Source organism: Hyla sarda, chromosome 8 (genome assembly GCF_029499605.1).
Source record: "Hyla sarda isolate aHylSar1 chromosome 8, aHylSar1.hap1, whole genome shotgun sequence".
Lineage (NCBI taxonomy): Eukaryota > Metazoa > Chordata > Amphibia > Anura > Hylidae > Hyla > Hyla sarda.
In genome coordinates this window covers 195,361,351-195,389,269 of record NC_079196.1, presented here as the reverse complement: position 1 = coordinate 195,389,269, position 27,919 = coordinate 195,361,351, and the positions used below count along the sequence as shown (strand labels likewise).

The following is a 27,919-nucleotide window of genomic DNA, read 5'->3' as shown; positions in this document are numbered from 1 at the left end:
GCGGTCCCGCCATTCACCGCAGCGATGCACTACATATACACATACGTTGAGTTTATACACAAGTGATCTGCAACCAAATTACAACTCCTAGAAAACCCTGCCTATCCTGCAGCCAATACCCTGCCTATCCTGCAGCCAATACCCTGCCTATCCTGCAGCCAATACCCTGCCTATCCTGCAGCCAATACCCTGCCTATCCTGCAGCCAATACCCTGCCTATCCTGCAGCCAATACCCTGCCTATCCTGCAGCCACAAGTCAAAGAAAACTGATGTATACTAAAAAGCAGAGTGAGAGCTGGTAACAGATTGATACCTGATGACAGGTGAGTGGAATCCATACACTGTAAAAGATGTCTGGTTCAGTTATTGGTACATACGTTCTGTTATATGTGTATTATGTAATGTCTGAGTTTTTCTAGCAGACTGACCAAACATTCTTTTTTGCATTCATCATTGGAATGTCATCTATCATACTTGATCACTGGGCCATCAATTTTTTAGACAGGATAAGGTTGTGTTTTCCAACGAGTGAGCCCCCAGCTGCTGCAAAACTACAACTCCCAGCAGGCTTGCAGAAGCCTCCCAATCGCTCAGGTGGGAAACTTTTTTTTTTTTTTTATCAACTGGTGCCAGAAAGTTAAACAGATTTGTAAATTACTTCTATTAAAAAAAATCTTAATCCTTCCAGTACTTATTAGCTGCTGAATACTACAGAGGAAATGGATGTCTTTTTGGAACACAGAGCTCTCTGCTGACATCATGACCACAGTGCTCTCTGCTGACATCTCTGACCATTTTAAGAACTGTCCAGAGTAAGAGAAAATCCCCATAGAAAACATATGCTGCTCTGGACAGTTCCTAAAATGGACAGAGATGTCAACAGAGAGCACTGTGGTCATGATGTCAGCAGAGAGCTCTGTGTTCCAAAAAAAGAAAAGAATTTCCTCTGAAGTATCCAGCAGCTAATAAGTAATGGAAGGATTAAGATTTTTTTTTTTTTTATAGAAGTAATTTACAAACCTGTTTAACTTTCTGGCACCAGTTGATTTAAAAAAAAATAAAAAAAAATAATAATACATTTCCACCGGAGTAAGCCTTTAACATTTGTCCGGAATTAGAATTTCCGCCGTGTAAATCTGCAGCAGAATGTCCGTACGGGTGAAGGTGAGGGTCAGCCTGAGGGGGTGTATTGACGCAGGATGTATAGGCTGCGGATTTGCACACGGAAAACCTAAGACGTATATTACAGTAGCAGCACGGAAACTCAATTTATGTTATGGATACGCTGAAGTTTTTTCTCGAAGTCTGGCACAAATCTGCAATAAAATTTTTTTGGCAGATCTTGCTACGGAAACACTGTGGATCGGCAGAAAAAACTGCAAACGCAAAGTTTTTATATATAAAAAATATTATATAATCCCTACTCAAAATCTACACCAAAATCCAGTGTTTCCCAACCAGGGTGCCTCCTGCAGTTGCAAAACTACAACTCCCAGCATGCCCGGACAGCCAGCGGCTGTCCGGGCATGCTGGGAGTTGTAGTTTTGCAACTGCTGGAGGCACCCTGGTTGGGAAACACTGCCAAAATCCGTAGCACTTTTGCCCAGTGTAGTATTTCTACCAGTATATATAGCATTATCCCGCCCGTCTCCAGCACATTTACTGAGCTCATCTACCCAGTGACAGCTTGTTTCTGGGTCAGTGCTGTAGATGCATTAGGGATGAATATTTACTTAGTAATTTAATCTGGCTTCTCAATCACACTTCCCTCTAATTGACTGAAGAGTCCCTTTGAAGTTTTTGAGAAATAGCTCCTTGCTTGCCAGCGAATGATTGAGGAGGAACGGTTCCTCGGAAGCTCCAGGTAATGAGCTGTTGGTAGAGTTCACACCTGCATCAGGTGCCCGTCTAGTGACATCCCGACTCTCGGACTAGGACTTATTTTACGCTGAACGGGAAGATGTGGAGTGAATTTCTAGTCATACAGTCACACAATCTGAGTGTAAACTGACCGGAAGATTCAATCAACCCTGAGGCGGCTGGTGGAACATCTACAGCATTACAGGCAGGTGAGTGAAAGTTTTCTTAGATAGCAGATCCTTCCTTGAAGACCTGCAGAAGTCCTTCTAGGACAGTGGTCTCCAAACTATGGGCCGTCAGATGTTGTAAAACCCAGAGAGTTGTACTTCTGCAATATCTGTACGTACACAGTTTGGAGATCACTAGTGGACAGTGGACTAGATCAACTGTGGTTCTCAACCTGGGGTACAAGTACCCCCCAGGGGTACTTATCAGTTCTCCAGGGGGTACTTGAAGAAAAAGTAATGGCAGCCACAGCCACTGGTTACTGGTCTGGACCACTTTGAAAGAAATGGTAGACTGACGTCACTGCCGGTAGGCTGACGAGGAGCGGAGCAGGAGGACAGCAAAGGGGAAGCACGGGCACTGGGCTGCTGTGGGCAGTAACTACCTTCAGCTTTGTTGCTCCACTGCCCCTGCAGACCGGAGACCTACTGCTATGAGCCATAACAATAGGTCCCCAGACCAGACTAGCAGTGGAGCAACAAATTGGGACAGTATGATGGCCTACAACTATATATGGGGGCAGTTTGGGGGCCTACAGCTATATTTGGGGGCACAGAGGGGGCTCAACAATTTTATGGGGACTCAAAGCGGGTACTATTACTGTGTGTGACAATAAACATGGGGAGTTTGTAAATAGGGGGTATTGTACTGCAGAAAGGAGCCTAAAATGTTTAAGTGGCTGGTTCTGTGGAGAAGTCTTGTATGGGAGAAATCTTAATGGCGGTCAAGGCCAGATAGAGAAGAAAAGAAAACAACTCTGGTGAGAGAAGACGTCACCTGTAAATGGGGGACTGGGGAGATAGGGAGAGGAATGGGGGGCCTGTTAAAGCATATGAATTATACTATAATCATTACAAAATGTCTCTTATATGGGGGTATAATTTTTGGTGAATGGGCTGTCAAGGGGTACGCAGGCAAAAAAAGGTTGAGAACCACTGTTCTAAAACATAAGAGCCTCTTTACAACCCAGCAAATAATGACAATAGTGACATGATTGTTCCTGTTTCCCGATGATCCTTTATTAGTGAAAACACAGAATCCAGCTCCACCGGTGCGGTATAAAAATATTTTTTTATTTTAACATCCCAAACGAACACATGGTACACTACATCAAAACTTCAACGCGTTTCGGGTCTATGTGACCCTTAGCCATGACTTAGACCTGAGATGCATCGCTGTTTAGATGTAGTGTATCATGTGTTAGTTAAAAGGTCAATTTTTATACCGCATCGGTGGAGCTGGATTCCGTCTTGATATGGACTGGAGGCGCTGCCAGCCTTTCCGATTATGTGGTGGGATGTGAGAGCTGTTACCTGTGTTTAGAATGACCCTTTTATGGGATTTAGGTAATGTTTTTCCTTTCATGTGCCATAGTATTCTTCCCACTAAGCCAGTGTTTACCAACCAGGTTGACTCCAGCTGTTGCAAAACTACAACTCCCAGCATGCCCGGACAGCCGTTGGCTGTCCGGGCATGCTGGGAGTTATAGTTTTGCAACAGCTGGAGGCACCCTGGTTGGGAAACTCCGCACTAAGCAATGCTTCTAGGAGGAGGATACCGTAAGGCTCTGTTGTTGTTTCCCTGCCATTGTTTGTAGTCATACAGTAGCATAGGTTACCCCTAGGACCCCATATTAAAAATAAAGTTATACTGTGTGTGTGTTTTTTTCTTTCCTTGTACTGTACACTAAATATCGACATTCACACAAATTGGATCTGCTGCAGATTTGAAGTTGGATCCTGTGCGTTTGTGAATGAACCTTGAGGGTGCGTTCACACACTTTTAGTTTTTGCGGGTTTTCCGCTGCATATTTGAAAGTGGGCGGGCTCTTCTCTGCTGTCCAAAGCAGATTTTGCGCAGCGGAATTTACGCTGGAAAATCCGCCGCAGTCCCTACTGACTTCAATGGGGGCTTGCGGCGGATTTTCTGCAGCGTAAATTCCTCCACAGCTGAGCAGAGCCTGCCCCTTTCAAATACGCAGCGGACAACCGCAAAAACTAAAAGCGTGTGAACGCACCCTAAGGATACATTTTTATCCCATGATAGTGCATATGTGCTGAACATAGATTACAAATTAAGGGTGCGTTCCCACCTGGCGTAAACGCAGCATATTTCACGCTGCGCAAAATTTACGGCAGCAGCGGGAAATACGCAGCGTATTCCTTGCTCACTATACACACAGGTCTTTTTGGCGGCAACCCTATGTGTGTAGTGAGTTTTGGAGGCGGGGCCATGTGCCGGGGTGACCGTGACACGCGGCTCCGCCTCCAAAACTGACTACACACACAGGGCTGCCGCCGGAAAGCCCTGTGTGTATAGTGAGCAAGGAATACGCAGCATATTTCCCGCTGCTGCCGTAAATTTTGTGCAGCGTGAAATATGCTGCGTATACACCAAGTGGGAACGCACCCTAAAGGGGTATTTTAGCCAATAAAAATGTGTTGCTATTCACAAGATAGGGGATAAGAGTCTGATTGGTGGTGGTCCTACCTTTTTTTGACCCTCTGTGATTTTAAAGGGGTACTCATTGGAAAACGTTTTTTTTTTTTTTTTTTTTTTTTTTTTAATTAAATCAACTGATGCCAGAAAGTTAAACAGATTTGTAAATTACTTCTATAAAAAAAATCTTTATCCTTCCAGAACTTTTAAGCAGCTGTATGCTACAGAGGAAATTCTTTTCTTTTTGAATTTCTTTTTTTTCTTGTCCACAGTGCTTTCTGCTGACACCTGATGCCCGTATCAGGAACTGTCCAGAGCAGCATATGTTTGCTATGGGGATTTTCTCCTGCTCTGGACAGTTCCCGATACGGGCATCAGGTGTCAGCAGAGAGCACTGTGGATAAGACAAAAAATAAATTCAAAAAGAAAAGAATTTTCTCTGTAGCATACAGCTGCTAAAAAGTACTGGAAGGGTAAAGATTTTTTAACCCCTTCAGGACCAAGCCCATTTTGGCCTTAAGGACCAGAGCGTTTTTTGCACATCTGACCACTGTCACTTTAAACATTAATAACTCTGGAATGCTTTTAGTTATCATTCTGATTCCGAGATTGTTTTTTCGTGACATATTCTACTTTAACATGGTGGTAAATTTTTGTGGTAACTTGCATCCTTTCCTTGTGAAAAATCCTAAAATTTGATGAAAAATTTGAAAATTTTGCATTTTTCTAACTTTGAAGCTCTCTGCTTGTAAGGAAAATGGATATTACAAATAAAAAATTTTTTTATTCACATATACAATATGTCTACTTTATGTCTGCATCATAAAAGTGACGAGTTTTTACTTTTGGAAGACACCAGAGGGCTTCAAAGTTCAGCAGCAATTTTCCAATTCTTCACAAAATTTTCAAACTCACTATTTTTCTTGGACCAGTTCAGGTTTGAAGTGGATTTGAAGGGTCTTCATATTAGAAATACCCCACAAAAGACCCCATTATAAAAACTGCACCCCCCAAAGTATTCAAAATGACATTCAGTCATCATTTTAACCCTTTAGGTGTTTCACAGGAATAGAAGCAAAGTGAAGGAGAAAATTCACAATCTTCATTTTTTACACTCGCATGTTCTTGTAGACCCAATTTTTAATTTTTTACAAGGCGTAAAAGTAGAAAATGTATACTTATATTTGTAGCCCAATTTCTCTCGAGTAAGCACATACCTCATATGTCTATGTAAAGTGTTCGGCGGGCGCAGTAGAGGGCTCAGAAGGGAAAGAGCGATGAGGGGATTTTGGAGAGTACGTTTTTCTGAAATGGTTTTTGGGGGAATGTTGCATTTAGGAAGCCCCTATGGTGCCAGAACAGCAAAAAACCCTCACATGGCATACCATTTTGGAAACTAGACCCCTTGAGGTACGTAACAAGGAATAAAGTGAGCCTTAATACCCCACAGGTGTTTCACGACTTTTGCATATGTAAAAAAAATTTTTTTTTTTCACTAAAATGTGTGTTTCCCCCCAAATTTCACATTTTTCCAAGGGTTAATAGCAGGAAATACCCCCCAATATTTGTAACCCCTTCTCTTCTGAGTATGGAGGTACCCCATAAGTTGACCTGAAGTGCACTATGGGTGAACTACAATGCTCAGAAGAGAAGGAGTCATATTTGGCTTTTTGAGAGCAAATTTTGCTCGGGGGGCATGTCGCATTTAGGAAGCCCCTATGGTGCCAGAACAGCAAAAAATACCCACATGGCATACCATTTTGGAAACTAGACCCCTTGAGGAATGTAATAAGGAATAAAGTGAGCCGTATTACCCCACAGGTGTTTCATGACTTTTGCATATGTAAAAAAAAAATAAAAAATTTCCACTAAAATGTGTGTTTCCCCCCTTATTTCACCTTTTTGCAAGGGTTAATAGCAGAAAATACCCCCCAAAATTTGTAACCCCATCTCTTCTGAGTATGGAGGTACCCCATAAGTTGACCTGAAGTGCACTATGGGTGAACTACAATGCTCAGAAGAGAAGGAGTCATATTTGGCTTTTTGAGAGCAAATTTTGCTCGGGGGGCATGTCGCATTTAGGAAGCCCCTATGGTGCCAGAACAGCAAAAAATACCCACATGGCATACCATTTTGGAAACTAGACCCCTTGAGGAACGTAACAAGGGGTACAGTGAGCATTTGCCCCCCACTGGTGTCTGACAGATCTTTGGAACAGTGGGCTGTACAAGTTTTCATTTTCATGGACCACTGTTCCAAAGATCCGTCAGACACCTGTGGGGGGTAAATTCTCACTGCACCCCTCATTACATTCTGTGAGGGGTGTCGTTTCCGAAATGGGGTCACATGTGGGGTTTTGTTTTTTTTGCGTTTGTCAAAACCGCTGTAACAATCAGCCACCCCTGTGCAAATCACCTCAAATGTACATGGTGCGCTCTCCCTTCTGGGCCTTGTTGTGCGCCCCCAGAGCACTTTGCGCTCACATATGGGGTATCTCTGTAGTCGGGAGAAATTGCGTTACAAATTTTGGGGGGCTTTTTTCGCTTTTACCTCTTGTGAAAATGTAAAGTATAGGGCAACATCAGCATGTTAGTGTAAAAAATAAAAAATGTTTACACTAACATTCTGGTGTAGACCCCAACATTTCCTTTTCATGAAGGGTTAAAGAAGAAAAAGCCCCCCAAACCTTGTAACGCAATTTCTCCCGAGTACAGCGATACCCCATATGTTGCCCTAAACTGTTGCCCTGAAATACGACAGGGCTTCAAAGTGAGAGCGCCATGTGCATTTGAGGCCTAAATTAGGGATTTGCATAGGGGTGGACATAGGGGTATTCTACGCCAGTGATTCCCAAACAGGGTGCCTCCAGCTGTTGCAAAACTCCCAGCATGCCTGGACAGTCAACGGCTGTCCGACAATACTGGGAGTTGTTGTTTTTCAACAGCTGGAGGCTCTGCTTTGGAAACAGTGGTGTACCGGACGTTCTTATTGGGGGAGGGGGGCTGTGTAGGGGTATGTGTATATGTAGTGTTTTTAACTTTTTATTTTATTTTGTGTTAGTGTAGTGTAGTGTTTTTAGGGTACAGTCACATGGGCGGGGGATTACAGCGAGTTTCCCAGCGCAAAATTTGCTGCATCTCAAGATGCGAGAAACCCACTGTAAAAGCCTCGCCCATGTGAATGTACCCTGTACATCAGCTGTTGCAAAACCACAACTCCCAGCATGCATGGTCTGTTAGTGCATGCTGGGAGTCATAGTTTTGCAACAGCTGGAGGCACACAGGTTAGGAAACACTGAGTTAGAAACAGACAATGTTTCCCAACCAGTGTGTCTCCAGTTGTTGCAAAACTACAACTCCCAGCATGCCCAGACAGCTGAAGGGCATGCTGGGAGTTGTAGTTCGGCAACATCTGAAGGGCCAGATGTTGCTGAACTAAAACTCCCAGCATGCCTGGACAGTCAGTGCATACTGGGAGTTGTAGTTTTGCAACAGCTGGAAGAGCACAGATTGGAGACCATTATACAATGGTCTCCAAACTGGGGCCCTCCAGATGTTGCAAAACTACAACTCCCAGCATGCATGGTCTTTTAGTGCATGCTGGGAGTTATAGTTTTGCAACAGCTGGAGGCACACAGGTTAGGAAACACTGAGTTAGAAACAATGTTTCCCAAACAGTGTGTCTCCAGCTGTTGCAAAACTACAACTCCCAGCATGCCCAGACAGCTGAAGGGCATGCTGGGAGTTGTAGTTCGGCAACATCTGAAGGGCCAGATGTTGCTTAACTAAAACTCCCAGCATGCCTGGACAGTCAGTGCATGCTGGGAGTTGTAGTTTTGCAACAGCTGGAAGAGCACAGATTGGAGACCATTATACAATGGTCTCCAAACTAGGGCCCTCCAAATGTTGCAAAACTACAACTCCCAGCATGCCCAGACAGCCAAAGGCTGTCTAGGCATGCTGGGAGTTGTAGTTTTCAGACTCCTAGAAGCAGCAGTGAAGATCTTCACTGCTGCCTCTGAGGACCACATACTTACCCGCGCTGCTCCTCGGTCCCGCCGCTGGATCAGGTAAGTCCGCCGGTCCCCACGTGTTCCCCCCGAATGCCGCAGGTCCCCGTGAGCCCCTGCAGCCTTCGTCCCCCGTTCTGCCCGACTTCCAGGGGCGGGCAGTGCGGGGGATCTGAACTTTCACCCCAGATCACTGTGATTGGTCCACAGGGACCAATCACAGTGATCGCTGACCAGGACCATCAATTGATGGTCCTGGGGGTGAAGCAGAAGTTGTCCCCTGCTGGAAACAGCGGGACTTCTGCCAGTTAACCCGTGCGATGCTGCGCATCGCCTGGTTAACTGCATGTCATTTATAAACGCCGGGATGCGCGAACGCACTGCACAACCCGGCGTTTATATATGACATTCTGCGGGAAGGGGTTAATAGAAGTTATTTACAAATCTGTTTAACTTTCTGCCACCAGTTGATTAAAAAAAAAATAATAATTTTCACCGGAGTACCCCTTTAGAAATGGGGACCTGACTTTACCCGATGAGTAATGTGGTGGGTCAGCACATGCTTCTTAGATTCTCTATGGAGCTGCCCGAGTCAAATGCTGCGTGTGGCCATCTCCGGCTGCTGTACAGAAAATGAATGAAGTGTGTGCTGACCCACCGCTCTATTCAGCGCAGAGTCACGTCATTGTTCTCAAGATCGTCGGGGGGGTCTTAGAGGTAGGACCCCCGACAACCAGACATATATCCCCTATGCTGTATATAGGCGATATATTTATAGTGACTGCAAGTCTGAAGTCATCTAAACTCGGAATCCTGTAGAATATACCAGCATTTGGTTATCTTGCAGAATGTATGGAAATAAAATTTGTGCAATGGGTCAAAAAGTCACAAAAAAGTTGCAATGCATTTAGACTCTTTCAATAAAACAACTTGATTGTAATGTGATATGGTTAGCTTTTTGCAGTGGTCAGAGATTTATCAACTGATTTTTTTTTTTGTGCAAATTTCTGCTCAGACACCTGCAAAAAATTGCAAATTTACACCAGTTCTGACATGGTTTAGCTTTTTGGTGTGTGTAGAAAAAAAGTTGCAAATTTTTGGCAATGGGAGAAAAAATCCCAACAATTTGTGCAACTAATAAACCATAGAAAATAGTGTACATAGGTGAAATTACAGAAAATGTGTACCTGCGCAAAATCTATCAAATGCCCTGTGACCATCTCATAAATTTGGCGCATGTAGCAGCACACAAAATAAAGGTGTACAAAAATGTTTCGCCTACACCAACAAAAAATGATAAATTCCGAATGCACTACTGACTGTCCCTAGAGTGATCCTCCTGCTGTGCCCGTGTGTGTCTCGGGATTCGTGAGTCGCATGCATAGTTTAGGGTGCTTTCACACCACGTTTTGTACTTACGGTTCCCGAATACGGCTGGGAGGAGGGGGGGGGGTGGGGCTTCATCGCGGCACCCGCACTCAGCCGTATTCTGGAACCGTATTTAATGTATGTCTATGAGCCGACCAGAGTGAACCGCAGCATCCGGTTGGCTTTGTTTTCGGCCGTATGCGGTTTCCCGACCGCAGGCAAAAACGTGGTCAACCGCGTTTTTGCCTATGGTCGGGAAACCGCATACGGCCGAAAACGCAGCCGAACGGAGGCTGCGGTTCACTCCGGTCGGCGCCGCGATTAAGCCCCGCCCCCTCTCCTCCCAACCGTATTCGGGGAACCGTAAGTACAAAACGTGGTTACTCACAGGCATTGCGGTTGCTCCCCCTTCTCCCTGAGCTAGGCAGAGACCCGCCACGATGTCTGTGAGTAAACTGCGCATGCGCGCACAACTTGCCGATCCCGGTGTGTCTGCTCGTAGCGACAAATTGCTGCTACAAGACAACGCAAGGACACCTGGGCACAGCAGGAGGCTCACTCTAGGGACAGTGAGTAGCGCTATGTGTGACGCTACCCTATGACAACAAAATGGATGGGTAATATGGATGGGAGATGTGGAAGACCTGATTCTGTTAAAATATTGACAGCCCAGGGAGGGAGATTTATTAAGAACAGCTTAAAAGAAATGTGGAGCAGTTGCCCTTGGCAACCAGTGACCAGTTCTGATTTTGTCAGTCACCCCTTTGGAAACTGAAAGCTGCAGCCAGATTGGTTGCTATGGGCAACTGCTTCACTTTCCATCCTTCTAGTTTACATCCATACATGGACCCTTTCACACGGGGCAGCTTTCACACGGGGCAGCATATCCCCAAATGTGAACAGGGGCTGTACTGACAATATTAATTTAATCCCCTCAGGTCAATGGAAAATGACGATGAAAATAAATGAACGCCAATCCGCTCGCTACATCACCGATTGGCGATCATTTATGCCCTTCAAACAAAATATGTTTGTTCATGAAATGGCCGACTCTTTGTCTGTGAAAGTCGATGGCTTCACCTCAGGTACACCATGGTATACGCCTGGATATCGTATGGAAGATATCCCGACATATTCTGGACACAGCGCCCCAAAATGTGATGTGAACGGGGTCCTAGTCAACTGCAAAGCCTGAAATATCAACTATTTGTTTATTTTTTGGGAAGGTGACAAGAATGGCATAAAACTACAGGTTTTGGCTGTGTGCTAAAAATTATACTCTGCTTGTGGTATATGCAAAAAAAAATGGTATGCCGACGTATGCCTCAGTGTACCGTACCTGTGCCAGGTCCATTTAATTCCATGCTAGAAGTGACTGCACTTGGTCAGTTTTGTATGCTTACACATGGACCTAACATAGTCACTTTTAGAATATGTTTAGGCCATTGAAATGAATGGATCTGGGACAGGTACACAGTCGGCATATTGTTCAACAGATTTTTCGACATATACCGTATATACTCGAGTATAAGCCGAGTTTTTCAGCACAATTTTTCGTGCTGAAAACGCCCCCCTCGGCTTATAATCGAGTGAACTCTCCGCCCGTCAATCCCTTCTCAGTGGTCTTCAACCTGCGGACCTCCAGATGTTGCAAAACTACAACTCCCAGCATGCCCGGACCGCCATGGGCGGTCCGGGCATTCTGGGAGTTGTAGTTTTGCAACATCTGGAGGTCCTCAGGTTGAAGACCACTGATGAAGGGATTGACAGGCGGGGAGGGGATGATGACGGGGGTGTTAAGGACGGGGGTCTGGATGATGACGGGGGTCTGGATGATAACATGGGGGGGGGGGGATGATGTATTTCCCACCCTAGGCTTATAGTCGAGTCAATAAATTTTCCTGGGTTTCTGGTGTGAAATTAGGGGCCTCTGCTTATATTCGGGTCGGCTTATACTCGTGTATATACAGTACCAATGCTTGGATGTGAAGTTAGCCTAAACCTGTACAGTTCATAGACAAATAGCATACCAAAACATTCCTAAACTTAAAAAAAAAAAAATAAAGAAATCTAGTGTCTGAGGAGCTCATTCTTTTTTTTTAATATTCTTTATTTGAAGAAGAAAAGTCAGGCAAATACCTGCCAAGTCATAAACATGGTGCTTAAGTAAAGAAACCATGCAGAGATTAACAACACAGATAAAATAACCAATTGTACCATCTGATAAGCACTATGAGATGAATGTGTGACCTGAAGAGTCTATTTTAGGTTTAAAAAAACCAAGGTAGTTGCATACTACTAGGAAAAGAGGAGTGAGGGACAAGAAAGAGAAAAATGAGAAAAGATTGGGGCAGAGAAACAATGGGTGGGGCAAATCAGGCAATGGAGTGGGTTTATTAAAGGGGGACTCCGGTGGAAAACAAATTTTTTTTTTACTTCAACTGGTGCCAGAAAGTTATACAGATTTGTAAATTACTTGTGCTCCAGAGGAAGTCTGTGCAGCTTTCGGTAAGAATCTGTGGAGCTTTCACTTTCTGTGCAGCTGTCAATCAAGCTCAGCACATAGAGAAAGACTTCCTGAGTTTGGTCTCCTGCCAGGCCGGGAGGAGACCAAACTCACTGTATTAATTGTGGCAGGGAACAGAACAGATCCACCTAGTGGCCGTTTTTTTCTATTACATTTTAAACCTATTTATGTTGATAATTTTAAAAGCAAGAGAATGGTAAAGTGTCTACTAATTACGCAAGGAACACTATATTAAAAGATTTATTTGGTGACCGGTACTATTATTAACAGATCCAGGTTTTTTATTGTCACAATATCCCCTTAAAATTTAGAAATCTGATACCTGCTCCTTTTCTATAGCTTACAATTTGCTCCACCACAGTTGTCTAGTGTTGGATGAATGTCTAGTCATACCCACGATTCTTTTCTTCTCTCTAGGTTCTAACATGTTTGGTCCCGGCCACCAAATTCCTCCTCACCCACTGGCAGCCCACATCTATAGTCATGTCTTGCCCAACAGGTTTTCCAGCATCTTCTTCCCATCTCCTATTTTTGGATTTCAACTGTTTCAGCCCTGCAGCCATTCTGGAACTCATAAGGATGCCATGCTCTTCTCCCCCCAGACAAGGCCTTGTCATTTTCCAGGTACGTACATTTACTGTAAACATCGCCAACAAAGAAACTCATATAATATAATTTAGGCCAGTGTTCACCAACCAGGGTGCCTCCAGCTGTTGCAAAACTACAACTTCCAGCTAGCCCGGACAGCCAAAGGCTGTCCGGGCATGCTGGGAGTTGTAGTTTTGCAACAGTTGGAGGCATCCTGGTTGGGAAACACTGATCTAGGGGAGTTAGATGGAGCACCCCTTTACTTGAATGGCTCCCAATGCTGTAATTGAAGGGTCTGGTTAGGTTATGATGGCAGACAGGGTCTTAGTGCAGGCTTCCAGACTTGCCCTGATTGTGCTCCTGTTACACCCTGGCAGATTCAAGGTGTAAGTAAAGATCACTGAAGATCACTGAAATTTGCAAGTATTTTTTTTTTTTGCAAGACTTATTGTTTTGGTGACTTTACCTCCATAAAACCACAGATTAAAAGGCAATTAAAAAAAGATCCATAAAATTTCCACACAATGAAGTATATCTGAGCTTAAAAAAAAAAAGCATAGAAAAATTTTGTTACTCTTTAAAATTTATGGTACAAAAAAAAAAAAAAGGTTCAAGTTACTCCAAAATCATATCAATAAAAACTTCAGCACACCCTTGAAAAAATGAGCCCACACAACTCTGTAAATTAAATTTTTTTTTTATGTTATAGGCTGCAGAATATATAACTTTTTATTTATTTATTTATTTTACCCTATAATGACCCCAACTGTTATTGGACAGCAGGCGGTACAAGGCATCAGTTTACACCTCCGTGTTTTGGAGTCACTGAAGTTGAGGGGTATTTGCAGCTCCCGGTTACCGGTGCTATAGGGAACTGAGCTGCAAACTATAGCTTCACATGGTCATTGTTCTCCCGAACCCATTCAGGCTCTGTTCGTTCAGCACAAAAAAAGAAAAAAAGCTGGACCCTGAATGGGTTGGAGTACAACTGACACCGCCGGATCCTGACAGATCTTATTAATTTGAATGGGGTTTGTTGGGTGTCCGGTATTTTAAGGGAGTTGAGTGGAGAGAAAAAAATAGGACACAGTATTTTTTTTTTTTACTCTACTCAACTCCCAATTCCCATCGCTTCTCTGCCTTTTGGCTAAGATCAAGTGTAGTATCTGTTCTTATCAGTTTCATGCCGGTGGCAGGCGACGCCAGTGTGGAGCTGGTGAGGATGGGTGCTGTATGGAGGAGGTAGGTGTACCGGGGCGTTCCGGGGCTGGTTCTGAGGAATTATCTTGACGGCTGTCCCGATGTGACCTGTTTCTTCCGGGTCTCGCCATGAGGCTGAGAGGGTCTAGAGCTGAGGTACTTTAGTGCCTCGGGGAGTGTTGACCCCGAGGTGCCGAAACTCACTGGGAGGATGGGCTCACTGAGTTGAAGCACGGGCACCATAATCTCTTCACCTTGTGGCACTCACCTCTTGATTCCCGGCCTTCTGGCTAGGATCAGAGACATTTTTATAGATCCGGCTGGATGTCCGGGCAGTATATCTGCACACATTCACTTATTTATTTTTTGTCACTGTGACACTTTTTACGTGTTGTGTGTTCACAGGATTGTTGGGATGTGGTAGCCGTTCTGGGTGTCCCTCCTGACGGTCTAGGGGAGGTGTGTGTGGCCATCAGGTTCCTCACCTCCCTGCAAAATCCCCCGGGTACTCCTGCATGGGCAGGGTACCGACTGTTATCGGCTCTGCGGGCAGATACTTTGGCTAACACCAAGGGAGATGCCAGGAGCATTTGTGGTCCCTTAGTAGCTTTGTCGAAAAGGGACATCGAACCTGGAACCTTGAGGCGAAGGGTAAGGTTTGTTGTGGGCCTCTCTCCTATCAGAGAAGGGCTTGCAATAGACCCCATCCTTTGTGCACTTTTTATAGTGTAACATGTTTGCACTTTTTCTTGCACTTTGGGTGATTCGAGAGCATGTCTCTCGGCTCTTAGAAAAAAAAAAAACTCCCAACTCCCATCCGCTCAACTGACCGATGGAGCTCTCTTTTGCGGAGCACGTTGGCAGTGTGAACGAGCCCTTATAGCTCCAATCCTTAGAGCAGCCTCCTAAGTACGGCCAAAATCGGAGGTATCGTTGATTCCGACCATCCCTTTGATCGCCGCAGCATGACCGAAAGGGACTACCCACTCGCATTGGGTCTCCGGGTTTCCTAGAGAGAGCCTCTGCAGTCAACGATGTGTTCAGTACTCTGCTAATATATTATAAGTATTAAGCACAGTGCTAAAATAGTAATCTCTTAATGGGGTAAAAAAAAAATTTAAGTACAAAAATTCTGTAAAAAAAATTGAATAAACTTTGCACCGATCAGTAGTACAAGCGAATATAAGAAACTTTGTATTCAGGCTTATCCTAAAAAAAATGCTTCTTTCTCCAGTTATCAAGCTTTTACCCTTTACCCCCTGCAGATTGAGTGTCACAGCCCTGGCACACCTCCTCCCAGCCCCTCCATGACTGACAAATACGGCTCTTTACATCAATAAAGGTGGAGCAAGCAAGGAGGTGTGTCAGACAGTGGCACTTGAACAACTCTGGTCCGTCTCCTTGACACTTGGCTGAGGAATAAAAAGGAAATTTTATGTTTGGCAACCACCATCAGCTCCATGAAGGATAGTTTCCTTTTATATCTTAACAGCTATCCCTTGGTGTCTGCAGCTCTTTTGTCTGGCTACTCCACCTTTTTGTTTGCACCATTTTTCATAAATAAGACCCTGAAGGCACAGACCCCGATCCAGTGAGTGACTGTGTTCTATGTATCGTAGATTGTCATGTGATGTCCCGGTATGGGACATGCATCCCACAGTCCTATAAGCTTTAGTCCCTGTACGTCCTCAGGGCTCGCCTGCAGTGTTCCCCCATAATGTAATTAGTTATACATTGAAGGTAAAGGACCTTTGATATGGTCATATGGTTATTAGTCAGATGATAATGTTGTCACGTGTGGTGTCCTGGTACAGTATTGCATACAGTACCTAGTGTAGAGGTTCCCAAAGTCAGAGTAACTACGTTCAGGTAGGGTCCCTCAGGTGGGACAGCCCCTAGTTGCCTCTCCTTAAGTTTATCTTTAATAATAATAAATGTATATATTTAATAATTATATATATGTTCTATAAGTAATGTATAGTACTTACCTTGTTCAGTGTTGCAGGACCTTCGGTCATGTGACCATGCTAGTAACCTCTATGATATGTTGCAGGACCTTAGGAGGTCCATGGGTCACGTGTTACCCACAAATGTCTGTAATGGTGATTGACATCAGTATTGACCAATTAGCATTAGTCCAGCCCCTGCCCATATAAGGGAGCTGCGTCCAATTATCGCTCTCTTGGGTTGCTGCTCTCGTGGATGCCGGACTAACAGGATGGTGCTACGCAACTTTCAAAGACACGCTAGGCCTCAAAACCTCCGGCCTCAGCGGAACCAAAACCGTGAGTTCAAATCTAAATCCCCGCTAATGCTAGCGTGACTACTGGACCGCAACTAACCCCTAAATCCAGTGGAGCGACGCATAGTATCAAAAGACTCTTAATGCTAAAGTCCCAACCTTTGTCAATCATCAAGCAAAAGCTGTTGTTATACCCAGAGACTGTTGTAATATTGAAGCTTGCAGAAAACCTTCAGTAAACATTAATGCTGTTTCAGAAACTCTCCCGTTGTGACAATCTATTCTTCTTATCTACCTCCCTATCGCTCTTGGGAAGGGTGGCAATAGGAAAAGCTTTATTGAGGCGTCACGAATAGCAAGGGTTAACAAGCACCCATTAATTACCGCACAGCTACACTCCCCATACCCTACATCCCCCAGGCTATCACACATGTTAAAGTCACATGCTTTGTTACCCAGAGAGCACCAGGTGACCAGATGACCTGCAGCTAGCCTATGGGATCCTTGCACAGCCCCCCCTTTATAAGGAAGGGAAGAGCTGCAATCTGTCTCTTTTGCTCTTGTGTTACACTCTCTGCTGAGGTCAAGTCCAGTCCAGACGTCTCAGAGCCAGTGTCCAGAACATCTTGAGGCCTCAAGCCTAAATTACAGCCACAAGTCAGTAAGTCAAGTCATCTCTGTCTGCTGTCCCTATCTTCAGTCAAGTCAAGTCTATTATAGTCTGCATGGCTGTGCTAAAGTCTGACAAATCCCAGCAAGCTGCGAGGCCCCATGTGTTCCTGGTCACCTCTCTGGGATCCTGGCCTAGCTGTAAAGACTGTACCATCTGTCTACCTCAGTAAAGCTACCGTTAACCCTAACCTGGCCTTGGACTATTATTTGCCCTGCCTAACTAGGACTAGTGGTGCTACCGTTTGGGTGGTTCTCGGTTAAAACCACGCCCTGGCATCACGAACACGAAGGGGTTAACAACACCTGCCCCTGGGCTACAAAACCTGCCCCATACACCTCACTTCACACCCCGTGGCTTCACCACAGTCATATAAACCCTGAACGCTGCATCCTGTTAAAGCAGTGTCCCTCCAGGCGCAGTAATCATATTGATATACTGTACCGCTTCCTATTCAGGCGTACTCCACTGCCTAAATATATTCAGAGAAAACCTCATATAAATCACGTTTTTCAATCTTCATGTGACTTTTTACTGCCAGACTGTGCACTGACAAGATTATTGGCATTAAATATTAATTGCTGAAATAGTTTAATGTAACAATGAGCGTTACGTCTGTGCGGTATAATCTAGGAGTGTGTGTCGGAAGGCTCATGCCCTATGAATGTTTAAAAGCCGATACAAGTACAAGACGGGACTACATTTATCATAAAGGGGAAATCTGTTCATGACGATGTTGACTGGAGAAGAATAGATAGACAAGCAGTGTAGTGCCCCTAAACTCAGATCAACATCTTGGGGATGAGGTGAACCGTCAGCCCAGTCTGAGGTCCAGAGCACTCTGGATCAGATATGTATTACATATATCTCTGTACTTTGCTCCATTAAGCTTTCCTTCAACCCTGACCAGTCTCCCTGTCCCAGCCACTGAAAAACACCCCTACACCATGTTGCTTCATCTTCATGCTTCACAGTAGGGATGGTTTTGGGCAGTCTTCCATTAAATAATTATGGCGGCCGCTTTACTCTTGAGAACTTTCAGTGCAGGAAACAATTTCTGTTCTCTTCTCCAGATCTGTGCCTTTGTACAATCCTGTCTGTGAGCTCTACAGACAGTTCTTTCCTCCTCATGGCCTATGAATTGTCAGCTGTGAGATTTACTGAATGTATCACAGGTGACTCGAGTCATGGTGTAGAAACATCTCAGAGATGATCAATAGAAATTTCAAGTATCAAAGGGTTTGAATACTTTTGCCAGTTTTTACATTCTCATTATGGGTTACTGAATGCAGATTGATAGGAAATAAATCTTTGAACCAAATTTGAAAAAAATCTAAAGGGTCTGAAAACTTTCCAAATGCAGGGTATGTAACGAGCTTAGTTTTGGAACGGTTTGTTCTGGCACCATATCTATGTATTAAAGGGGTACTCTGCCCCTAGACATCTTATCCCCTATCCAAAGGATAGGGGATAAGAAGTCTATTCGCGGGGGTCCCGCCACTGGTGATCCCCGCGATTTCGACTGTGGCATCCCAGACATCTGGTGCAAGGAGAGAACTTCACTCCATGCCGGATGATGGGTGGAGGCTCGTGACGTCACAGCCACGGGGTGGAGCCACGGGGTGGAGCCACGGGGTGGAGGCTCGTGACATCACAGCCACGCCTCGCTCGTGATGTCACGACCACGCCCCCTCAATGCTAGTCTATGGGAGGGGGCGTGACAGACATCACGCCCCCTCCCATAGACTTGCATTGAGGGAGCGTAGTCATGACGTCACGAGCGGGGCATGCCTGTGATGTCATAAGCCTCTGGCGCTGCACCCGACGCTCTAAAGGAACACCGGGTGCAGCAGGGAGAGCATAGGGTCCCCAGCGGAGGAATCCCCCTGATCAGACATCTTATCTTAGAAAATTAAACAGATTTGTAAATGATTTCTATTCTAATATAAAATCTTAACCCTTCCAGTACTTATTAGCTGCTGAATACTACCGAGGAAATTCTTTTCTTTTTGGAACACAGAGCTCTCTGCTGACATCACGAGCACAGTGCTCTCTGCTGACATCTCTGTCCATTTTAAGAACTGTCCAGAGTAGGAGAAAATCCCCATAGCAAACATATGCTGCTCTGGACAGTTCCTCAAATGGACAGAGATGTCAGCAGAGAGCACTGTGATCACGATGTCAGCAGAGAGCACTGTTTCAAAAAGAAAAGAATTTCCTCTGTAGAATTCAGCAGCTAATAAGTACTGAAAGGATTAAGATTTTTTTTGATAGAAGTCTTTTCTTTCTAAGAACGAGTTGTTTAAAAAAAAAAAAAAAAAAAGTTTTCCACCGGAGTACCCTTTTAAATCTACATCTGTATCTGTACACTAAGTATATTTAGCATATTTATTAGTAATAGTAATGTGTTTTTTTGTATAGTGATAATTGTCTGTACCAATCTAGACCACCGGCACCCCACAGGCCTATCTTTTTCAGCCATGTAGGAAACTTGTTAAAAAACTTAAATCCCACCCCTGCCTGTCTCCTTATTCTAAGCCTTATCCTAGCTGAAGGCAAAATGGCCCGATTGAAGACATGGCACAGCGCACCAGCCGTGCCCACATCGTAGGACCATGACCCAAGGACACTATTGATGTCGATTGTATATTCCTCGCTCATTGTGTCCTAATCTTGTCAGCTCTGTGGGAGTCTTCATCTTCAATGGTTTTTCTATTTCCTCCGATTAGACAGGACTCACCGTATGAAGCAGCGTAGATCACGAGCGAACTACAGTAGTTGGCAGCTGGAGGAACTCGAGAAAGTGTTCCAGACAAACCATTACCCAGACATCTTCATGAGGGAGGCCCTGGCGCTGAAGCTGGACCTGTTAGAGACTAGAGTGCAGGTAAGGTGGGCATATTAACATGAGGTGGGACGGTAATAACACCATTACCTACAGTAACTAGAAAAGACTGCAGAAGTGAAGTTTAAGAGAACGTTCCCATGTGCCGTATTTTGCTGCGTATTTGCTGCTGCCTATTTTCTTACCCATTGAAGTTCAATGGGAAAGAAAATACAGTGATCCCTCAACTTACAATGGCCTCAACATACAATAGTTTCAACATACAATGGTCTTTTCTGGACCATTGTAAGTTGAAACCAGACTCAACATACAGGCCCTCATTTACTATTCTAACCCCGACTTGTTTTGTCGTTTTTTTGTTGCATCTTTGTCTGCGACATGTCGCATATATCGTGCGCCAGTCTGCGACACGATGCAACATTTTTTTCCCGACGGACCCGATGTGGATTCTCCCAAACTCGAAAAAGGGGCGTAACCCGGCATTTCTGAGCTTTCCCACGTATTTATAAAGGTTTCCAACCCGAATTTGTTGAATTGTTGTGGATTTTTTCCCGACAACTCATTGGCCCTCATTTACTAAGAAAATCGGGTTGTAAGTCTATGTTGCTTTCTTACCCGACTGCTTTTTTCCCCTGGTATTTATTATTATGTCGCATCCTGTTTGTCGCACGTGGGTTTTGTTGGTTTTGGTTTCCAACTCCTCTGAGTTTTCGGGAAAAAATCCACAACAATTCAACTAATTCGGGTTGGAAACCTTTATAAATACGTGGGAAAGCTCAGAAATGTCGGGTTACGCCCCTTTTTCGGGTTTGGGAGAATCCACATCGGGTCCGTCAGGAAAAAATGTTGCATCATGTCGCAGACAAAGATGCGCCAAAAAAAACCTGACAAAAGATGTCGGGTTTAGAATAGTAAATGAGGGCCAGAGGAGTTGGAAACCAAAACCAACAAAACCCACGTGCGACAAACAGGATGCGACATAATAATAAGTACTAGGGGAAAAAAGCAATCGGGTAAGAAAGCAACATAGACTTACAACCCGATTTTCTAAGTAAATGAGGGCCACAATGTACAGACAGTCCAGATTTGCAAAACATGTCAATGGCCGGAAGAACTGACCAATCAGAATGGGCAATTTACTGGTAAAACATCTGTATTACTGAAGTGCATGCACTGACTTGTGTCTGATAGCGCCCCCTACAGTACAGGGAGGTATAACATGTTCTGTACACATTACCTGTGCCAGGGTTAGCTGCTCCTTTGGACACCAGGTGAGGGAGACTCCATGTTACTTTTTTTGACACTCTGTGTACTGTACAGGACCCTGAAGAAGCTCCTGTCTTCTACACAGACTAGTGTTTCCCATGCAGGGTGCCTCCAGCTGTTGCAAAACTACAACTCCCAGCATGCCCGGACAGCCTTTGGCTGTCCGGGCATGCTGGGAGTTGTAGTTTTGCAACAGCTCGAGGCTCCCTGCTTCGGAAACACTGAAATAGACAGTGATTACAGCTCCCAGCAGATCTTTCTTACTTTTATATGTAAGGATTTGCTTTATTTATATTAATTATCTACTTATTTTTCTTTTAATCCTCACTTTTTCGTATTTTTGGATGACATTTTGGGGCTTTAGAACCAATTACCAGGTTTCCATAGAGTTCTGGTCTCAACATACAATGGTCGTCCTGGAACCAATTAATATTGTAACTTGAGGGACCACTTTACGCAGCAGCAAATACGCTGCAAAATATGGCACGTGGGAATGTGCCCTAAAATAGTCAAATGTATTCATTGGAGTGGGGGATGTATTGCAGCATAACTAGTGAGATTTACCATTCAGAAGTCTGGGAAAGTGTGCTGACGATGCATTGAAAATGTATTATGTTCCAAAGTTTTTTTTTTTTTTTTTATCTTCCAAAAATGGCGCTACTTTTGCCTATAGGTTTGTCCGGTACCGCAGCAGTATTCACTTGCCTGTAGCTGAAATGCAATACAAGACACAACCCATTGTATCTAGCTAAAAAGAATGGATGTAGTAGATAGGTATCAGACTAAAAAATAATCCTCACATTACTAGTATGACCTTTTCCAGTATCCAAATCTTAACTTATAGTTTTCTTATGACTTATTATCATTCCCTCATAGATCGTGGTTAGAGATGAGCGAACTTACAGTAAAGGATTCGTCACAAACTTCTCAGCTCAGCGGTTTATGAATTTTCCTGCATAAATTAGTTCAGCTTTCCGGTGCTCCGGTGGGCTGGAAAAGGTGGATACAGTCCTAAGAAAGAGTCTCCTAGGACTGTATCCACCTTTTCCAGCCCACGGGAGCACCTGAAAGCTGAACTCATTTATGCAGCAAAAGTCAGCAACTGCCGAGCCGAGAAGTTCGTGACGAATCGAATTTACTGTAAGTTCGCTCATCTCTAATCGTGGTAAGTAGTACTCCATTCGAAAAGTGAACATAAACGTGGGCAAGGATATAGACACAGCTAGTACTTACTTCCCGTCTCTTCCTGTATATGGTATGTGTTCAGATAGTACATCCTCCTTGTCTCTTTTTATTAATAATGAAGGCACAGATAGCAGTGCCTCCCTTCTTCCCACTGTAAATGATGCGGGCATAGAAAGCACTGCTTCCCTGTCTTTAATGGGCGCTGTCATTGAAACTAATTTTTTCTATTTAACTCTTTATGGTAAATAATAAAAAAAAATCTTTCTAATGTACTTTGTTTAAAAAAAAAAAAGAAGTTTTCTATGTTTTATTTGTGTTTAACCCCTTGGGGACGGAGCCCATTATGACCTTAAGGACGGGAGCATTTTTTGCAAATCTGACCACTGTCACTTTAAGCATTAATAACTCTGGGATGCTTTTACTTATAAATTTGATTCCGAGATAGTTTTTTCGTGACATATTCTTCTTTATGGTAGTGGTAAATTTTCGTCGATACTTGCATCATTTCTTGGTGAAAAATTCAAAAATTTGATGAAAAATTTGAAAATGTTGCATTTTCTAACTTTGAAGCTCTTTGCTTGTAAGGAAAATAGACATTCCAAATAAATTATATATTGATTCACAAATGCAATATGTCTACTTTATATTTGCATCATAAAGTTGACATGTTTTTACATTTGGAGGACATCAGAGGGCTTCAAAGTTCAGCAGCAATTTTCCAATTTTTCACAAAATTTTCAACATCGGAATTTTTCAGGGACCAGTTCAGTTTTGAAGTGGATTTAAAGTGGATTTGAAGGGCCTTCAAATTAGAAATACCCCACAAATGACCTCATTATAAAAACTGCACCCCTCAAAGTATCCAAAATGACATTCAGTAAGTTTAACCCTTTAGGTGTTTCACAGGAATAGCAGAAAAGTGAAGAAGATTCAAAATCGTCATTTTTTACACTAGCATGTTGTTGTAGACCCAGTTTTTTTATTTTTACAAGTGGTAATAGGAGAAAAAGCACCCCAAAATTTGTAACCCAATTTCTCTCGATTAAGGAAATACCTCATATGTGTATGTCAAGTGTTCGGCGGGCGCAGTAGAGGACTCAGAAGGGAAGGAGCAACAATGGGATTTTGGAGAGTGAATTTTGCAGAAATGGTTTTTGGGGGGCATGTCACCTTTAGGAAGCCCTTATGGTGACAGAACAGCAGAAAAAAACCCACATGGCATTCCATTTTGGAAACTACACCCCTCAAGGCACGTAACAAGGGGTCCAGTGAGCCTTAACACCTCACAGGTGTTTGACGACTTTTCGTTAAAATCGGATGTGTAAATGAAAAAAAAATTTTTTTCACTAAAGTGCAGTTTTTTCCACAAATTTACCATTTTTACAAAAGGTAATGGGAGAAAATGCCCCCCAAAATTTGTAACCCCATCACTTCTGAGTATGGAAATACCCCATGTGTGGACGTCAATTGCTCTGCTGGCGCAGTACGATGCTCAGAAGAGGAGGAGCGCCATTGAGCTTTTGGAAAGAGAATTTGTTTGGAATGGTAGTCAGGGGCCATGTGCGTTTACAAAGCCCCCCGTGGTGCCAGAACAGTGGACCCCCCCACATGTGACCCCATTTTGGAAACTACACCCCTCACAGAATTTAATAAGGGGTGCAGTGAGTATTTATTGATCAACCTTTAAGGGGTTGCCCCCTCTCGGGGATAAGCCCTTACTAGATACCCTCCCCTAAAAATCAACTTTTATTGAATTTGTATAAAATCTCGCAACCCTTGACAAAGCGGATTCTTCCGCGAAACGTCGGGGAGGTTCTGAATGAGTTTTAACCAGCGGCAGGTTGAATCATAAGAGGACTGGTAGTTTATGGTTAGGTGATGCAGACACTACAGCACGCCAATCATATACAATAATCAAGTACCATAGCTCCAGTGATACCGGACACAGTAGGGGGTCAATACAATACCCCCACTGAAGCACAGTACTGCATCGCTGATAATTTTAAAACGTGTGAAGGGGTTATGAGATTTTATACAAATTCAATAAAAGTTGATTTTTAGGGGAGGGTATCTAGTAAGGGCTTATCCCCGAGAGGGGGCAACCCCTTAAAGGTTGATCAATATACAATTACCCTGAGACCCTCAGGGACTTTTTCTTGTTTGTTTTTCACAGTGAGTATTTACACCCCACTGGCATTTGACAGATCTTTGGAACAGTGGGCTGTGCAAATGAAAAATTAAATTTTTCATTTTCACGGACCACTGTTCCAAAAATCTGTCAGACACCTGTGGGGCGTAAATGCTCACTGTACCACTTAATACATTACATGAGGGGTGTAGTTTCCAAAATGGGGTCACATGTGGGGGGGCGGGTCCATTGTTCTTGCACTATGGGGGCTTTGTAAACACACATGGCCTTCAATTCCGGACAAATTTTCTCTTCAAAATACCAATGGCGCTCCTTCTCTTCTGAGCATTGTAGTTCGCCCGCAGAGCACCTTACATCAAAATATGGGGCATTTTCTTACTCAGAAGAAATGGGGTTACAAATTTTGGGGTGCTTTTTTTTCCTATTTTCCCTTGTGAAAATGAAAAATTTAGGATAAAACCAGCATTTCAGTGCAAACTTTTTTTTTTTCATTTTCCCATCCAAATTTTATGAAAATTCGTCAAACACCTGTGGGGTGTTTAGGCTCACTATACCCCTTGTCACGTTCCGTGAGGGGTGTAGTTTCCAAAATGGGGTCACATGTGGGTATTTATTTTTTTGTGTTTGTCAGAACCGCTGTAAAATCAGCCACCCCTGTGCAAATCACCAATTTAGGCCTCAAATGTACATAGTGCGCTCTCACTCCTGAGCCTTGTTGTGCGCCCACAGAGCATTTTACGCCCACAGATGGGGTATTTCCGTACTCAGGAGAAATTGCGTTACAACTTTTGGGGGTCTTTTTTTCTTTTACTGCTTGTGAAAATAAAAAGTATGGGGCAACACCAGCATGTTAGTGTAATTTTTTTAATTTTTTTACACTAACAGGCTGGTGTAGCCCACAACTTTTCCTTTTCATAAGGGGTAAAAGGAGAAAAAGCCCCCCAAAATTTGTAGTGCAATTTCTACCGAGTACGGAAATACCCCATATGTGGCCTTAAACTGTTTCCTTGAAATACGACAGGGCTCTGAAATAAGAGAGCGCCATGCGCATTTGAGGACTAAATTAGGGATTGCATAGGGGTGGACATAGGGGTATTCTATGCCAATGATTCCCAAACAGGGTGCCTCCAGCTGTTGCTAAATTCCTAGCATGCCTGGACAGTCAGTGGCTGTCCAGAAATGCTGGGAGTTGTTGTTTTGCAACAGCTGGAGGCTCCGTTTTGGAAACACTGCTGCACGATACGTTTTTCATTTTTATTGAGGGGGACAGTGTAAGGTATGTTTATGTAGTGTTTTACCCATTATTATGTGTTAGTGTAGTGTAGTGTTTTTAGGGTACATTCGCACTGGCGGGTTACGGTGAGTTTCCCGCTAGGAGCTTGCGCTGCGGCGAAAAATTTACTGCAGCCCAAACTTGAAGCAGGAAACTTACTGTAAACCTGCTCTTGTGAATGTACCCTGTACATTCACATGGGGGGGGGCAAAACTCCAGCTGTTTCAAAACTACAACTCCCAGCATGTACTGACTGAGGAGTTGTACTTTTGCAACAGCTGGAGGCACACTGGTTGGAATAACTTCAGTTAGGTTCTGTTACCTAACTCAGTATTTTCCAACCAGTGTGCCTCCAGCTGTTGCAAAACTACAACTCCCAGCATGTACTGACAGACCGTGCATGCTGGGAGTTGTACTTTTGCAACAGCTGGAGGCACACTGGTTGGAAAACCTTCAGTTAGGTTCTGTTACCTAACTCAATATTTTCCAACCAGTGTGCCTCCAGCTGTTGCAAAACTACAACTCCCAGCATGTACTGATCGCCGAAGGGGATGCTGGGAGATGTTGTTATGCAATAGCTGGAGGTACGCAACTACAACTCCCAGCATGCCGAGACAGCTGTTTGCTGTTTGGGCATGCTGGGATTTGCAGTTTTGCAACATCTGGAGGACTACAGTTTATAGACCACTGCCCAGTGATCTCTAAACTGGGACCCTCCAGACCCTCCAAAGAGCTGTTTGGGCATGCTAGGAGTTGTAGTTTTGCAAGATCTGGAGGGTTACAGTTTAGAGATCACTGTATAGTGGTCTCAAACTGCAGTCCTCCAGCTGTTGCAAAACTACATATTCTAGCATGCCCAAACAGCTGTTTGGGCATGCTGGGAGTTGTAGTTTTGCAACATCTGGAGGGCTACAGGTTAGAGACCACTGTATAATGGTCTCAGACTGTTGCCCCCCCCGATGTTGTTAGGCAATTTACCGGCTTCCGTCGGATCCTCAGGGCTTGCTGGGACTTGTAGTGGACTGGGACAATATTGCTGCAGGTCCACACTGACTGAAGACAGATGACTATGACTTGACTGACTTGAATGGGACTGACTATACCCCAATTGTAGTTTACTTGAAGACTTGTGGCTGCTGGACAGACTTGAGGCCTCCTATGGACTCCAGACACAATCTTAGGACTTGACTTGGCTAGACCTCAGAAGAGACTCCTCCCAGGACTTATTTAGGGGAGACTCTGGTGGGGTCCCATCGGTCACCCTTAGGTCACATGGTCACTGACAACTCACATGACAACATGGGTTACACTCACATGACAACAGGTTAACCACATGACAAATATTCTTAAAAGGTACAACACTCTTATATACAATACATAGCATAAAACCAATTGTACAAAGGGAACAGGTGAAGGGGGCCCAGGGGACACTACATACTGGGCCTATACTGGGCCACCACACACCCATGTAGCATAGACCTTTATCAACATCTACAGGATCTACAGCCAGAAATGCCCTGTACATATTATTTCCGGTGTAGTTTCCATAGGTGACACCATTTTTTATTTCTTTTCTCAGGTGTGGTTTCAGAACAGGCGAGCAAAGATGAGAAGGCAAATGAAGATGCAGACGTTTCAGGTCCTATTAGAGGAGAAGAGTAGATCAGACTGTAAAACTGATAAAATGCCAAAGCAGAAGCCATCAGGGGACACACAATGTATTAACAACAAAGTATCGGACCCCCCAAACCACATGAAAGAACATTCGTGCCAAGCGGAGGACAAAGCAACCTGTGGTATTGTTACCCTGCGTACAAAGGCCCAGGAACATGAGGCTGGGATTCATAGCTTGATAGCAACACAAGAGGGACCTCAAAAGACCCCAGTGAATCCAGACTCCGATGTCAATGTCAGAGATCTGGAACCACAAGAAGTGAAATCTTCCTAACATTACTACTGATGGAGGAAATTCAGGAAAGTGCCAATTTCTTACTATGGATTTCTACTGTTTTCTGATTTGGTGAAGCCAAATAAACGTGTACTTCACAATGGAAGATATCATTATCTGTGCC

At 44.0% G+C, this 27,919-nt stretch overlaps 1 protein-coding gene and 1 pseudogene across 6 annotated transcripts; both read left to right on the top strand.

Moving 5' to 3' along the window:
* The first annotated feature begins 22 nt into the window (after positions 1–22).
* Positions 23–27,919, top strand: LOC130285454 (paired mesoderm homeobox protein 2-like). 6 transcript variants are annotated; one of them, XM_056536861.1, is made up of 4 exons: positions 23–324; positions 12,847–13,053; positions 19,859–20,016; positions 27,427–27,918. In XM_056536861.1, exons 1-4 carry the CDS (start codon positions 318–320, stop codon positions 27,793–27,795), a joined length of 741 nt encoding a protein of 246 aa, XP_056392836.1. In that variant the 5' UTR covers positions 23–317; the 3' UTR covers positions 27,796–27,918. The 6 variants fall into 6 exon arrangements, with proteins under 6 accessions (XP_056392836.1, XP_056392838.1, XP_056392839.1 ...); XM_056536863.1 differs by lacking the exon at positions 23–324 and adding an exon at positions 1,928–2,070; XM_056536864.1 differs by lacking the exon at positions 23–324 and adding an exon at positions 10,324–10,348.
* LOC130290020 (U2 spliceosomal RNA) lies at positions 14,145–14,235 on the top strand (annotated as a pseudogene).

What these genes read in the sequence shown, in the direction of transcription:
- LOC130285454 (XM_056536859.1), top strand. Translation starts at nt 10,852, where the DNA reads ATGACGATGAAAATAAATGAACGCCAATCCGCTCGCTACATCACCGAT. An exon ending in AGTCGATGGCTTCACCTCAG is followed by an intron (nt 10,988 to 12,846) that starts GTACACCATGGT and finishes TCTTCTCTCTAG; the next exon opens with GTTCTAACATGTTTGGTCCC. An exon ending in TGTTAGAGACTAGAGTGCAG is followed by an intron (nt 20,017 to 27,426) that starts GTAAGGTGGGCA and finishes TTCTTTTCTCAG; the next exon opens with GTGTGGTTTCAGAACAGGCG.